This window comes from Chrysemys picta, chromosome 13 (assembly GCF_011386835.1).
Source record: "Chrysemys picta bellii isolate R12L10 chromosome 13, ASM1138683v2, whole genome shotgun sequence".
Lineage (NCBI taxonomy): Eukaryota > Metazoa > Chordata > Testudines > Emydidae > Chrysemys > Chrysemys picta.
Genome location: NC_088803.1, coordinates 51,830,007 through 51,846,556, shown reverse-complemented (window position 1 = coordinate 51,846,556; position 16,550 = coordinate 51,830,007). Strand labels below are relative to the sequence as shown.

Genomic DNA, 16,550 nt, shown 5'->3' with positions numbered 1-16,550 from the left:
GAATTTCAGGAGAAATTGTGTGAAGAGTCGTCGTCTTTTGACTTGACTCCCTACGACTTGGCTTCAGCCATGGATGCTATAAATGTGGTACTGGAAGAACAAGCCAAAGTAGTTCAACAAAATGAAATCCATGCTGAATTCAATATGGAGTTTGCCAGCTCAGGTGTGTTGATAGCTGGGAACTAATGGTTTGCAAGGGATGTGGGGGGTGGCTTTGTCAACAAATTTGGAAAATAACTTTTTCCCTTAGTCAGTCCCTGTAAGGTCAAATCTGGGTGGTGGATAGATCAAACTTTCTACTTGGCCAATATTGTTGCTGTTCTCCTAACCTGTGGTAACCAAGCACATCAAGTTTTAGCCAAACCTTTTAACATGAGATAAGGAATCAAGGAGGAGAAAAGTGAATAGAATACAAAATATGTAGTTGTATGAACACTTGAGTATAGCCTTCAAAAACTGTAATATCCAGAAAGGCAGTTGGCAACAATAGTCTCTCTTGGAGAAACGAAAAATTGTGAGAAAGTTGGGATTAAGTTAAGAAACAGTTGCCTCAAATGCTGAACACTTCATCTAATCCCTGTGCGATTAGGAGTGAATTGTTTTTTCTTCTCAAACAGGGCTGAGCATGGAGCTTGAAGATATAGCAAAGATAAAGAGTAAGTACCATTTCTGTGGTGTTAACTTATCTCAACAAAATTGCTATTGATACAATAGGGAAAAAAAGGTGCTCTGGGAAATTATGGTAAATCAACCTCATGCAGCCTTTCTATGGCACCCTTTGACATCTGTCAGGCACATAGTTGAAAGCTTCATAGGGGAGGGTCTTCTATTTATTTTAGAAATTTTGTCAAGTGTTCTGGTCCTTTGAGCATTCAGCCTTTTTCAGCATAGGTGAGAGGTTTGTATAGCTGGGAGAAGAATGCCTCCTACAGCTAGTCATTTTCACCATTGCAAGGACTTTCCAAATTTTGTAATCCATCTCTCTTTTGGTGGAGCATTGGTTGTACCACTCTGCTGCAACGACAATTCTGCCAGCCAACAGCTGAATTTGTACTAGAGAGTTTGACCTTAAATAACCTTTTTCATCCCACCAAAAAAAGAATACATTTTGGAATAGAAAAGAACTTTGCGGGCAATAACAGAGCAGCTTTTTGAAAATTGATCCAATAGCACCTTGATTCTGGGAACACTTTCACAGTGTTTGAGGAAAAATGGTTAATTTGTAACCCCTGCAACAATGATCTGTCTTCTAATTGCTCGTGTTGCTGGGCAGTGCGAGGTGAGTTTGAGATCTGTAATCCTGGGTTATGGCGTTAGGAAGTAAGTACAATGGAAATCCTGATAAAGTTTTTAAACTCAGCAGGCCAGAAAACTTCAGTGTCCCATACATTACCAAAGTGGTCCAAGGCTGTGTTAAATGGGGGATTTTGAATATTCTTGCTGCCAATAAATATTTTCAAATGCTTAGTTCCACAGTTCCGTCCTACAGCTTCAAATTAATCACAGAAATTACTCAGCATGACCTAGACAATATTTCAACTGTTTGGATGAGCTGTTCATATTGCTGTTTTTGCCTGTTCGTGGGGCTCTCACTTAATCAGAATACTTCCTTCTAATAAGCCAGCAGGAGATCAGCAATGGTAGTTCAGAGAGTCATAGAATAAAGTGGCATGTAAAATCTCAGTTTACTGTGTAATTGGATGTCCTCAGTATGAAGTTCACTGTTATGAACAGGCAGTATGGGTCAATGGATAGAGCACTGGAGTGAGACTCTGGAGAGACCTGAGTTCTATTCCTGGCTCTGCCACTGGCCTGCGGGGTTACCTTCTGCAAGTTACCTCACATGCCTCAGTTTCCCCATCTGTAAAATGTGGATATTGACCTCCTTTGTAAGGTGCTTTGAGATTCACTGATAAAAAGTGCTATAGAAGAGCTAGGTATTATTATGCCTTGTTTCTCTTACCTTGTTTCTCCCATGGTTGCATAACCCTCATCTCCTAGGCTTAGCTATACAAAATGGTGACCTACCACTGAATTAAAGAGGTCCTTAGTGAGATAAATTTGCAAAGGTGTCAAAGTGAGTGAAAGATTGTGTATTTATTAAAATCTCGCATAGTAGCAAATTCTTAGATGTGAGAATCCCTTGTAAATGGAAGGAAATAGGCAAACGTACATATATTCTACTCTCCTACATAGATTATATCTCACAGGGATGTTGTGAGGCTTAATTAATGCTTACAAAGGGCTTTTGGATGATAGGTGCTCTATAACTATAAGGCAGTATAAATGTTTAGAAGTTTTAAAAATTAAACATTTGAATTAACTTAAAATTTATATTTCAGCAGTTTTTAAAGTATCAGATTGGTTACACAAACAAGATAATAGCTAGGTTTAGGGGGAGTAACTAGGTGACTATCTTTGTAACAAAGGCCATTCGAAAGAGCTCATTTAGATGAGTTCTGAATTTTTCATTTACTATAAATTGAACTATTTTCTCCTTTGATTGCCTTAAAGGAATTCTTCTTCAACTGGAAAATGCTATTGATGCTGTGCAGCTGCCAGCTAATGGAAATGGAGTCACTAAAGAAGGGAGGTAGGTGCCAATTGGTGCTCTGAGATTGTATTATCCTCCTCATTAGTGTGACTGTTTGTTAGGAGAAGAGACTTCTGGCCTAATGAGACTGTCTCCAATGTGACTTTCTCCTTCAAAGTTCCATTTGAAAGTAACACCATGCTCTGAACTAGGAAGCCTCTGGGACAGCAAGTAGCAATAGGTATACTAGCTGTTAACATTAGTAATAGTGCTCTTGCTCTGGGAACCAGCTTTTATTATGTAACGTTATTCAGTGGGTCCCCATAAAAATATTTCCCATTGTACTTGCTTACTTTCATGGTATTTCAGTAATTTGTTATGTTTTTAAACTCTGAAGAGCATTTCAGCCTCAGATTATACTAATTATGAAATCTATCAAATGTGACCCTAAATCAGTTGACCCCATGCCTTTAGGAATAGCGAGTAGTTTGTTTATTATATGATGCTTTGAATACAGTATTATCCTACTGTGATTGGGATTTTGCTGTTTAGCCTCTCACTATTTAGTAACGGCAAGGTCCAACCATGTTGTAAGCTGGAAACTGCAGCTCCTATAAAAATAGTAAGTTAAAGTTTGGAAGGTCTGGCATGGAGTGTGTGGGTGAATAATAGGGTATGTTGAACTGGATGATGGTCTTTAGTTGTTTCTGACAAATGCTGGCTTGTGAAATACTGATTCATATTAAGGTACCAGTGTAACTATGTTCTGGTTGAGGTATTTCATGCTCTACAGAACTGTGTATAAACCAAAGGAAATTGTGTGTTGTAATAAGGTGTGCATGAAAAGTAATTGCAGATGATGTGGTGGTGAAGGTCATTGGGCTTTCAAAAAAAAATATCCCAGCATTATCTCAGTTAATCTTGTAACAAAGTAGTTACTACTTTTATTTACCCTTATTGTTTATGGAGAAGGGAATACAGTGAACTACAAGGGCAAGGTATTGCTGTTATTAAATGTAGGGTTATTTGCAAAGTCTGTCCAATTGTATTTTTGTTCTTGAATTGCAGCTACATCTTTGATCTGTTTGCAGAGGCCCAGATCACATTCCAAACCAAAACCTCCCTCCTGGAGTCGCTGGAACAGATTGAACAATTTCTATCAGGCCGTAAGTGTAAGCCTGTCACCATGGCTACTATGTATAGTTCTGTAAGTTATAGATGACAGCAAATGGAAGCTTCCATACTTCGAGGGCATAAATGAGAAAGGGAGAATGAGCGCTATTCACATAATGTTCTTCCTGTATTCTCTTTGCATGGGAGCAACATTAATTGTGCCATAGGCTTGTGAAAAGGCAGTTAAGTGTCCACCCACTCACCTCTGTCATAGTTTCAGCAAGTGGAAAACTGACAATTTGAAAATTGTTTATTCTCAAATGCCTGTTTACGTGCATAGTCTGCAGGATCTCTCAAAGTGCTTCACTGCTATCAGGAAAGCGAGTTTGCAGAACTGTATATGCTACCTTCTTAACTGGGCAATAATACTCAGTGGGAGGTGGTCAGGGGCCTGTAAAGGGGCAGGAAGCCTTACTACTCCTAGAAGGGAAATGGCATAAAGTTCCCTTTTGAAATATCTTATAAACAGCTAGTATCCAGCCTCTCAGTTTAGAGAACCTCCATTGAGATTTTGTCATTGATTATTAATGTATGTGAGGGGTATGAAAGCTAATTTACATTACAGCTTCTCAGTGGAGATGGGACAAAATACTATGAAATCAAGTCATGCTCTTCTTGCACACCAAACTGTGCTGGCAATGTGCTGGTTTCATTTATTTTTTTGTTATCCAATGATGTTTTTAAGCCACTTTATTAATAATCATTGTGGTAGTGAGTGAGATGTGGATGTGTGCAGTGCATATTTATGTGTGTTTGTGCACGCTCAGGTATGGGTGTATATACATATGTGCATTTGTCTACATAAAAAGTTAATATACTGTCCTCTGTAGGTACTGGGATATTTACCAACACAGCTGGATTACATAAACTTTCAGACATTATTCAGGTAAATAATTCTGTGCTGCTGATTCATTATAATTCTAAAAGATTGAAAAGGTAGTGGAGGATGTGGAAAGACACCAAAGGAGTCTTTTTTTTTCTCTTTGAAGTGTGTCTGTTTAGCTCTTAAACATTGATGGGAGTTGACATGCTATTGAGGGAAGAATTTCTACCTGACTATAGACTCAAACAGAGCTGCCTCCATGTGGCTTGTAGTTTGGTAGTGTGTTTCGGCAGAGATTTCATGCCTTTCACTGTAAGCATTAAGGTGTGAAAATAACTGTTCTGGTTAGTTTTCTCTATTGAGAAATAGGTTCTATCTATGTAAATCAGTGGGCCATATGGAATACGGGTGAGGATCTACTTAAAAAAACATCTAAATCAACACTATTCTGAATTTCCTTTTGAGCACAGAGCATAGTCTCTAAAGGAAACCTCTTTGTGAGTTTCATTGCTTAACTTCCAGGACCAGACTTGCTTGGCATCTTGTGGACTGAAAGTTCATTTACAGGAAATACAGAACTGATTTGTGGCATTCAGAAGCCAGCTATAAAAGAGTTAAGTAGCTGTGTACTTCTGATATTTGACATAGTAGGAAATAAGGGAAAGTGAAAATCTGTTGATATTTCTCTGCACTATGATGAGATGGGGAGAGGCAATCTTAAACATTCATATGTTATACTGGCACTAGAAAAGTTCAGAGAAGGGCAACTAAAATTATTAGAGGTTTGGAACGGGTCCCATATGAGGAGAGATTAAAGAGGCTAGGACTTTTCAGCTTGGAAAAGAGACTAAGGGGGGCTATGATAGAGGTATATAAAATCATGAGTGATGTGGAGAAAGTAGATAAGGAAAAGTTATTTACTTATTCCCATAATACAAGAACTAGGGGCCACCAAATGAAATTAATGGGCATCCGGTTTAAAACAAATAAAAGGAAGTTCTTCTCACAGCGCACAATCAACTTGTGGAACTCCTTGCCTGAGGAGGTTGTGAAGGCTAAGACTTTGACAGTGTTTAAAAGACAACTGGATAAATTCATGGAGGTTAAGTCCATTAATGGCTTTAGCCAGGATGGGTAAGGAATGGTGTCCCTAGCCTCTGTTTGTCAGAGGGTGGAGATGGATGGCAGGAGAGAGATCACTTGATCATTACCTGTTAGGTTCACTCCCTCTGGGGCACCTGGCATTGGCCACTGTCGGCAGACAGGATACTGGGCTAGATGGACCTTTGGTCTGACCCAGTACGGTTGTTCTTATATATAGCTCAGTGGTTTGAGCATTGGCCTGCTAAACCCAGGGTTGTGAGCTCAATCCTTGAGGGGGCTATTTAGGAATCTGGGGCAGAAATCTGTCTGGGGATTAGTCCTGCTTTGAGCAGGGGGTTGGACTAGATGACCTCCTGAGGTCCCTTCCAACCCTGATATTCTATGATTCTATATGTACACCTCTACCCCGATATAACGCAACCCCATATAACACAAATTCGGATGCGGTAAAGCAGTGTTCTGGGGCAACGGAGCTGCGCACTCCGGCGGATCAAAGCAAGTTTCACCTATAACGTGGTAAGATTTTTTTTGGCTCCCGAGGACAGCATTATATCGGGGTAGAGGTGTATAAAGTTCCTTTTAGAGGTGTCTGATTAAAGTATGATTCAGTTGTTTCTAACCTCCACCAGGAGGAGCTGGATCGTTGAGTTGTGCAAATAGCATGTTCAGCCAGCAGTATTTGATTAGAAGAGATATTCCCATGAAAGAGTAAGCTGCAGTTGAGGGAAAAATCTAGATCATCTTAACTTTGTTCTTTTGATTTATTTATTGAATGTAAGGAACTTTTAAAATAGGACACCTATACAATGTGTTACAGCTGCAGCCCAATAATACATCAGAAGAACATGGTTAAGTACACTGCACTAGCGCAATCTCCCTCCTGTTGCAGGACTAGAAAATATAAATATGCCTTTGAGGAAGGAAGTGGTTGCAAGGAGCTTAGAGGATACTATGGACTGGTGAACTGAAGTTCATATCCTAGCTGACCTCTTAATTTGGCCAACACTCTTGTTCTGAGCTATATCAACGAAGTACACAATGACGTTTGGAGAGCCGAGAGGTCAAACTGAATACTAGCATAACTGTAATGCTTTCATTTTGGAACAGTTGCTGACATTTCAGGTGGGGTCACTTTGTTTCCAGACTTTGATTTCAGGGCAGTCTCCTCGATTGCGTCACCGTATGTCAAATTTAATTGGAACTTTCCCTGAAAGCTGATAGTGAAATTTGACTGAGCACTCTCCCAACTTTTCCTTTTCCTTTTTGGATCAGAACAGATTTTCCTCTGGCCTTTCACAGAGAGGTGGTGATAATCATTATAAAGATTTGTATACGTGTCTTGCTGCTTTGTTCTTGCTCATTGATTGCTCTATTGTTTAATATATAGAAATCACTGAGAAATTCAGTGTAAACATTTGGACATCCAGATAGAGATGCAAGAAATAAATTCAGATTGATGAATGACACTTAAACTAAACGAAAAATAAATGAAACCAGTGACCCTGTATAGTCAGTAATTGGCCTACTCCCACCTTCCACTCCAATGACCCTGAGGACTGCTGTAGTTGGTTGTGACCCCCTGACTCCCTCTATTCACTGTAGCTCTATGAACTTTTCCTAGTGGCTAGTAGTCCCCCGCAGCAGTTAACTTTCACTCTTTTTACTCAGAAAGCATGTGCCACACAGACTCTTTTCTGGGAGAAGATGCTGCTTGTAAATGTAAACTAAATTGTAGGAAGCGCAAAAGTGCCAGAACTGCACCTCTATCGCAATATAACGCTATCCTCGGGAGCCAAAAAATCTTACCACGTTATATTGAACTTGCTTTGATCCGCCAGAGTGCGCAGCCCCTCCCCCCCGAGCACTGCTTTACTGCGTTATATCTGAATTCATGTTATATCGGGTCGCGTAATATCGGGGTAGAGGTGTACTAATAAAGACAGGCAGGAGGGGGATAGGAGAGAGCTAGCTGTCGGGGGAGTAGCATGGGGGACAATAAACATTCAGCAAATTCTGTGAAATTCACTTTATCTGAAAACGGAACTGGATAACTGTATGCACTGCTCTGCGTTTGGTAACAGCATAAACCACTCTTCTTATGTGCTTTTTAATTACCAAAGCACCTTAATATGTTAATAGCCTTCTAATTCAAATGGCCTCTCCTGTATTTTCTGTCTGTATACAGTACCAGAAGTTATATTTTAAATCTAGGGAGGACAATATATGTCAGTCTGCAGTCTCCCTTCTTGCCAAAGACTTTATATGACTGTTACTTACTTTCCTCTTTACTGGGAATAATGTTACATTTTGTAGGCTCCAGCATTCCCTATAATTACACCAGATACTTTGCTCTTAAACTTCTTGCTCAGTGGAATATGGTTGCATTCCTTTGAAGCCCTGATGTTGTACTGCAATGTTGCTAACACATTTATTTGGGCATAAGCTTTCGTGGGCTAAAACCCACTTCATCAGAAGCATGGAGTGGAAAATACAGTAGGGAGGTATAAATACACAGAATATGAAAAGGTGGGAGTTGCCATACCAAGTGGGGGTCAGTGCTAACGAGCCAATTCAATTAAGGTGGAAGTGGGCTATTCTCAACAGTTGACAAGAGGGGGTGGAAATCACTTCTGTAGTGCTAATGAGGCCAACGTAATCAAGGTGGCCCATTTCAAACAGTTGACAAGAAGGTGTGAGTATCAGCAGGGGGGAATTAGTTTTTGTAGTGACCCATCCATTCCCAGTCTTTATTCAGGCCTAATTTGGTGGTGTCCAGTTTGCAAATTAATTCCAGTTCTGCAGTTTCTCATTGGAGTCTGTTTTTGAAGTTTTTGTTGTTGAAGAATTGCCACTTTTAAGTCTGTTATTGAATGTCCAGGGAGCTTGAAGTGTTCTCCTACTGGTTTTTGAATGTTATAATTCTTGATGTCAGACTTATGTCCATTTATTCTTTTGCTTAGAGATTGTCCGGTTTGGCCAATGTACATGGCAGAGGGGCATTGCTGGCACATGATGGCATATATCACATTGGTAGATGTGCAAGTGAATGAGCCACTGATGGTGTGGCATTCACCTGCACATCTACCAATGTGATATATGACCCCCTACTTCGTAATGCAACTCCCATCTTTTCATATGCTGTGTATTTACACCTCTCTACTGTATTTTCCACTCCACGCATCTGATGAAGTGGGTTTTAGCCCACGAAAGCTTATGCCCTGTAGCGGGGTGAACACCCGCTCCAGCCCTGCAGGGGTTGGAAAAGCCCTGCCGTGGGCTGGGGCGGTGTAAAGAAGCAAAACCCTGGCTGATTGGGGAAGTGGCTGCAGCTGGGGCCATGCCCCAAGTTGAGCCACTCAGCCTCATAAGAAGGCCAGGGCAGGCAGAAGCGGAGGAGTCTCCCTCTGACAGGAGAGAGAGACAGGCCTGGCTGCAGTGAACTCACCGGGGACCTAGAGTGAGGCAGGGCTGGGGAAAGGCCTTGGGGGCAGGGAAGCCCGAGGCCAGCAACTCCCCAGGCTGCAGGGCCTGGTCCTAGGCCCATATAGGTATTGGGGTTGCAGAGGGGCAACCTGAGGGTGGGTAAAGGCAGCCAGACCTAACCCCTTGTTGCCTGTGATGATTGGCTGATAGACGGCAGTCTGCCCCTGAGCATGCGGCTAGATGGTGACTGGCAGTAGCCATAACTGAGTGGAATAAGGGGTGGGGGGTCCCCTGGGTGGGGAGACCCAGAGAGAGAGTGGGGTACTGCCAGGGGAGCAGCACCCAAGCCAAGGGCACCGGGATCCGGGAGGGACACGGGCCAATGAAAGGCAGGACACCTGGCCTGCAGAGGGCGCTCCGGATGCTGGGTGAGCTAATTTCCGAGATGACCAGCAGGAGGGGCCGCAGCGGTGAGTGCACGCCTGATTACATACCCAAATAAATTTGTTAGTCTTTAAGGTGCCACAAGGACTCCTTGTTTTTGCTGATACAGACTAACACAGCTACCACTCTTAAACCTGAAATGTTGATGTTTCCAAGTGATGTACCTGAAATGCATTTTGTCACCTGTACTTGGAACATTTGGCAGCATTCAAGTAGTTAATGTGACTTCACTTCAATGGTGATTCTTGGAAACATGATAAGCGGTAATAGTGAATTTCCCAATAACTGTTTATTAGTTTTTCCATCAAGAATTGCATGCTTTGGCAGCTGAATAAACTCTCCTCCTTCTTCTAGAGTTGGAATTTGACAGGAAGGGATGATCTTGTTTTCTATTCTGTATTTTTCTAAGAAAAAGTAACTAGTTTCGTACAGCAGAATAGGCAGCTCATTCATCACAGCATCTTTCCTCCCTCTTCCACCAATTGATTCTCCTCTCTTACCCTAAAAGGAATTAGCCTTTCCTCCTCCCAGTAGCCATTGTTTACTGGTCCTGCTGCGGTCAGCTGTGCTGCCAGAAAGCAAACATCCAAAAGAACATTACAGAAAACACCCCTCCGGAGGTCACTTGAAAGAGCAGAATTAACGTATTAACCCTTTCTCTTGCATGGCAAAGATTGGACCAGTGGTTCTCAACCTGCTGGCCACTTGTGGCCCAATCAGCTTCCTTGTTATACGACCCTATTTTCAGGGGTATAACTTTTCAATTTATCATGTGTTTGTTTTTGTTTGTTGGGAAATTTTTTGTAAAGACATTTGCTAAAACTCCTTTTGGCCACACTAAGGTTAATTTTCATCAGTTACGCTTTCCAAGAATGCTGCTTTTATTGTTTCTTCACTATAATGGGAAACATCTTCCTTTTACTATGAACTGTATTTTCATGTGTACTGTTAATGCCTTTTAAATGTCTCAAGAAACTTGGCTGTAGCCTGCATCATTGCCAGCTTGTGTACTTTTAGAGTGTTTCTACTCATCATAAAATTAATCAAAATCCTGTTTAATTGTGTAGAACATAGAATCATAGAAATGTGGGACTGGAAAGGACCTCCATAGGTCATCTAGTCCAGTCCCCTGCACTGATGCAGGACTAAATATTATCTACACTTTACACATGCACTGTTACTTGTGTTGCTTGCGTAAATTTGGTATTTGTTCACACAGATGGCTCACTAGTTCTGTAACTATCCATTTGTGCTTGCAAATATTTGTTTTATGTACTCTGGTGCTGTAATTCTGTTCGTAAAAATAGATATAATGGTGAAAGTATCTTTGACAATCAAGACAAATTTGTTTAAATACTAGCAAACCCTTTTAGGTTCTAATTATACATTTTAATACTTTTCCCCTCTACTTAATAGTGTCACCGGTACTTTCAACTCACAGTGAAGAAGTCCATGTGGGAACCTAAAAAGGTTTGCTAGTATTTAAACATATTTGTCCTGATTGTCAAAGATACTTTCACCATTGCGTCTATTTTTGTGAACAGAATTACAGCACCTGAGTATAAAAAACAAATACTGCAAGATATATTTTAAAGTTATTGCAGCAGCAATCATTTTGCATAATTGTTTGTGACACGTTACTGATTTTGCTGGAGGCATCTGTTAAAATTTTCTGTGCTTTATCCATCTGTTTCTTAGATTGTTTTTAGCATTGATCCTCCAGAAGGCACATCCAGCTCCATGCCAGTTCAATCAATATCCAAGTATTATAAGGTATGGGATGCTTGATGTGTTTTGGCACTTTCTCTTCCTTTCTGGTGTTTCGTGGATGGGCTGTTGTAGTCAAGAGCAGACAGTGCAGAAATCAGTGGGAGTGGGCAGTGTAACATCAAAGTATGTTGTTGAATTCCAGGAGATGAGGATGTATAAATCCTACAGGCAGGAGCCAAGGGGATTTCAAGTCTTCGAGTACTGCTTGAGATTAGAATCCATTGCTCAAGTTCCAGGAAGAAGGGAACATCTGATTTTTAGCTCTTAAATTTCTCCTAAGAACCTAGGAAGCATGAAGATGCTGCAATTGTGAGTTATGGGAAAACTTGGATGCCACATGTTTTTGTTTAAGAATTCGGCCATATCTACACTATGGGTGCTACAGCGGCACAGCTGCAGCACCATAGCTATGCTGCTGTAGTGTCATACTGCAGATGCTTCCTGCATTGATGGAAGGGTGTTTTTTAAAATTGTGGTAGGAACTCCACCTCCCCGGGCCACGGTAGCTAGGTCAGCAGAAGCATTCTTCCATCAACCTAGCTGCATCTAAAGCAGGGGTTAGGTCAGCACAGCTGCGATGCCTAGGGGTCTGAATTTTTTACATCGCTGAGTGCCATAGCTATGTTGAACTAACTTTTAAGTATAGACTAGGCCTTAATATATTCCTAAACTAATCTCTTGGGTGGCTCAAGTTTTGAAGCCCCACTTACAGTCCTCTGAACACCCTTTTTATTCACAAGGCCTAGAGGGGATTTCATCCTCTTCATTCCAGCATAGGGAGTCCATGCATCAAAGTGCATTTGCTTTAAAAACATGACACTCCTCTTTCTTCATGTTTATCTACCAAGAGACACACATACTTCACCAGTAAAACTGTGTCAGCTTCCCCTAACCCCAAAAGAATTAGACAGTGTGAGAAATGGTGCATGGAAAGGTTTGAAATGAACTGTCCTACATAGCATTTGGGAAGTGCTAAACTTGATTCCCGTGAGAAAGAACTGAATTAACTATGGCACTATTTAATTTTTCTTTTCCTACACTAAATACAGTAAAACCCCGTCCATCAAAAGGGAAGAAGAGAATGTAATTTATTCCAATAAATGGAGAATGGGATACACTGACCTTTCAATGCAATATTAAATGTTACGACACCTCTTAATTTTGGCTAATGGGTATTTTTGGACGAGGGGTTTGTATAAACCAGGTTCCTACTGCATTTGGTAAATTGAATTGTGTGTTTAATCTTGGCAGATGCTTTGAAGGTATTTTGGAAAGGGTCTGATCCTTAGAAGCATAGATCTCCTTTCTTTAGACTTTGAGGATTGCAGACATCAATACTTTCCCTCCCTGTTGTCTGGCATTACTTTTTAATTGTAGCACGCAACTCCCAGGCCCCTTTCCCACCTGCATTCTCTGTCCTACAGACCCCTTTGGGTAGAGAAATGTATGACATTAAAATGGTAGGGCTGGGAAAGAAATTCTAGCCCAGCAAACCTGCCCTCTTTTGGCTGATCTTAGCCCTACCTTCTTGCATTTTTAACAGACCCCCCCCCCAATCCTTTCCTTCTCCAGAAAGAATGTCCATCATTCATACTCTTAGCATCAATCACTTTCCCTGACAGTTTACTCCATGGGTTTACCCCGCATTTGAAATTATTCTCCTGGTGTTCCTCCTTAACTCCAAACTGCTAATTTTTAGGTTGTCCTGTAGTTTTTGAACTCTTTACCTATGTGAACATTTTCTTTTGGCTTTTTCCTTTGCTTTCATCATTTTGAAATCATCTGAGATAGGATCACTTTTCACCTCAAATGAAGAAAAGCCAGTCTTTTCTCTCAGAAATTTTATTCTCAAGACTTAATATTTTTGTTGCCCTATATACAGCATCTCCTTCTAATAATCTTCTTCTTGTAATTCTGTACACTGCATTCCAATGGGAGGTAACAAGTGCCATACTAAATAATTGTATTATTTGCCTTTGCTTTATGCAACCCAGGAAATCCTGCTCTAACAAATTGGTTCAAAATGGCAATTTGAGCGGTGGTGTGTTCCTGTACTTGTTGGATTTGGGGGGGGGGAGGAGAAATGAGGAAAGGCAAATGCCAAACACTGTAAGCATTATAAGAACTGCTGGTGAACTTCAATTATCCAGGGCTGGACCTAGGCTTATGGGGGTGCAGATGTATCTAATTTCTGCAACAGTCTTTGGGAAGATGTTGTCATGTACCTATTTTTTCCACAGGTGCACATTCATATGGATACCAGTAATCAGAAAAAAAAGCAGAGGACAGACCTATGGAGTTCATCAGTAACAAAAAAAGAAGGTGCAGGAATGGGCTGTGATGGGAGGTTAATACAAAAGCCAGTTAACAAGGCCTTCCCTGACTTAAATCAAATAAATATTGGAAACTGTCCGAGTGGTTGAAAATGCTAGTACAGCAAGCATTTCAGTCTGCAGTGTCTCATGTCACTCAACAGGGAGCGCCATCGCAGGGCTGTGCGTGAAGCTCCACCTAGTCTTCCTTGAATGTCAAAACGGCTGTGCTGGGTGGGAAGGCAAAACAGAGTAGCTCCTTAAGGAACTTTGTGGGCTTGCCTGAACACACATTGCATTGCTTTAACTGTATTAAATTAGTTACATTGATATAACCCCTCTAGAGTGGATACAGTTATATCCCTTCACAGGTATTTAATACCAGTACACCTGTTCCCGTATAGGAATGGCAATAAGCTATACTGGCATAAAGCACTGTTCTTGCTAGAGGTTGCACAGGTATAACTATTTTAAAAAAATCAATCCTTTAACTGAAATAGTTATACCCATACAAAACTGTGTTGACTAGCCCTAAGGGGAAAAAGTACCCGTGGGGGTTGGGGGGAAATATTGAAATTTTCCTCTTGCCTTTAGTCTTCTTTGTTGCATGCTTTTCTGGTACTAAAAGGTTAATTGAGACTGCAGCACTAGTTTTGTAAGACTTAACATCAGGAGCCAATCAGGTGGGAGGTTAATTGGCTCCTTGGAATCTTTGCCAGCCAGTGCAGTTATTTGCCTTTTAACTGTCTTTGTAGCATAAACTGCTGCTCAATGGGTCTTGAAGGTTCTGAATTCTAATCATTGTCCTCCTTTGTAAAGCCTGGTTATAAACAGCAGGTCAGGTAGAGTTGTGGTTTCTCTAAGTGGCAAAGGCAGCACATTACAGGGGCATCTTCTGCATGGGCACAAACACAGAGAACTGGGTTTGCAAGCTTACTGAGCGGACACATTTTTGATGTAACAAATAGAAGGCAACACCGTGGCCTCTTTCTGTGTAAAACTCTTTCTAAGAATAAGTTAGTGTTTATATAGAATATGTCTACACTGCGGTTAAAACTCCCCGGCTGGCACATGCCAGGTGACGTGGATTTAGACTAAGGGGCTGTTAAATTGCAGTGTAGATGTTATTCGGCTGCAGCCTGAATTCTGGGACCCTCACAGGGTCTTAGTCTGGGCTCCAGCCCAAGCCAAATGTCTACACTGCAGTTAAACAGCCCCTGAGCTTGAGCCCAAGTCAGTTGGCACAGGCCAGCTGCGGGTTTTTAATTCCAGGGGTAACGTAGCTATCAATGTTCTGAGTTGTTATCTTAGTAGAAACCTTTCAGTTCCGGCTGCGGTGCTGTAACTGGTTGTCTCATTCTAAGCACCTATCATCAGGCTCTTGGAATGTGCCTGAAAAAATTACCCTTTCGAATTAAGCCTCCCATGTTTATTTTACTAGAGGTCCCATGCCAGTTAGCAGCATCACAGCATCAATATGCTCTATTAGGTAACCCTATTGTGAGACCTCTGTACTTAAGCACAACCTGGTACTGCCATGGTGGAGCTTCAGCCTTAACTGTAAATGTTGAGCCTTTCATGATTAAATAGGGTTTTCTACTGTTGTTATTTCCGCTCCTTACATCTGTTATCTGGCACCATCTCAGTATAACCCTGCTGCAGAATGAAACCGAATTCAGAAGCCAAGTTTCTCTCTGAACTTAAGGCTTTTTCCCAAGCCACTAAACCTGCTCCAAGTTGGATTTAGTGAGGATATAACCTCCCTTTAAAAAAAAAAATCCGTTAATCAGGGCAAACAAAACAGACCTTTTGACAATCTTTGGTTAGAGCATTAAGGCTCAGAAGTTATGTTAGGGTCCCTGTATTTAAATTTCCTGTGGAAGATGGTACACAGTGCTAGAAGGAAATAATTTGGTTGTCTGGAGGCCTCTCTAAGGATACATCCATGCTGAAATTGGAAAATGTAATTTCCAGCTCGAGGAAACATATCCGCACTAGCTTGTTTAAGGGCTAGTGAGCTAAAATTAGAAGTGTAGCCTCAGCAGCATGAGCCGTGGGAGGGATAGCCGGACAAGTACGTCCCTAGGATCACAGATGGAAATGTACTCTGGGTAGCTAGCCTGTCCCTCCATTTCCTGCGCAGCAGTTACACTGCTATTTTTAGTGCACTGGCTTGATTAGCGCTAACACGTTTCCTTGAGATGGAAATTACACCTCCATTTCCAGTGTAGACCTGCCTTAAGAGTTTATCTTGTTTTGTTTGTCGGTATCTGGTTTCATAATTTTGGCACTTAAACAATGGAAGCTGTTTGTTTTTTCCATGTAAAAATATTCACCTTGAGGCCAAAACCAACTTATTTTTAGGAATATCAGTAGTCCTAGCACTTCAGCTGTTGTTTTTGGACCTCCTCTTCTAAGTATTTCAATGAAATAAGTGTTGACTTTAGTGATGTCAGTTCTAAATGTAAGCATAGTTCTCTGATAACTTGAACGTTTTGTTTTCTTCAAATATTGTGTAATCCTAGTTTTCTATTACAAGAATTCTCCTGGACAAATTTCATTATGGGGGGGTGGGGAAAGAGGAAGCGGAGCAAACAGCACAGTTTGCTTTGGTTTTGTTTTGTTTTTTTATGTTTGGGTGTTTTGTATACATCAGTCTTGCAAAATTGTCATGAAAATCTTCCACAGTTTACCAGGGACAAAATATTTTCTTTACCTCTTCTTCAAAACAAAAACATTACTCATGACAAGCTAGTTAGTAGACTTACAACATATGCAAATCCTAGAGATGGCAAAAACAGCCAAAAGCAAATATTTCCTCACATAGGTGCTGTAATGCTCCTGTTAGGATAGTCTGTAGGAATACTGTCAGATGCCTGAAAAGTGCTGCTTTTCAGTGGATTTTATGGGGATCTGTCTTGGCTCAGCTCACTAAAAAGAGTTTAACACCTTGGGCTAAATTCTCGCT

General features: G+C 41.1%; 1 protein-coding gene across 25 annotated transcripts in view; it reads left to right on the top strand.

The window, feature by feature from the left end:
• The window catches only part of RTEL1 (regulator of telomere elongation helicase 1), a 98,982-nt gene that overhangs the window by 20,038 nt on the left and 62,394 nt on the right, over positions 1-16,550 (top strand). For 24 of the 25 annotated variants that reach the window (XM_065566243.1, XM_065566244.1, XM_065566253.1 and 21 more), the window contains 7 exons: positions 10-163; positions 618-656; positions 2,515-2,593; positions 3,602-3,699; positions 4,537-4,592; positions 11,199-11,273; positions 13,511-13,592. In XM_065566243.1, coding sequence (XP_065422315.1) covers positions 10-163; positions 618-656; positions 2,515-2,593; positions 3,602-3,699; positions 4,537-4,592; positions 11,199-11,273; positions 13,511-13,592 — 583 coding nt within the window. The remainder of the gene's footprint in view (positions 1-9; positions 164-617; positions 657-2,514; positions 2,594-3,601; positions 3,700-4,536; positions 4,593-11,198; positions 11,274-13,510; positions 13,593-16,550) is intronic. The other variant, XM_042847394.2, reaches the window with a different exon arrangement.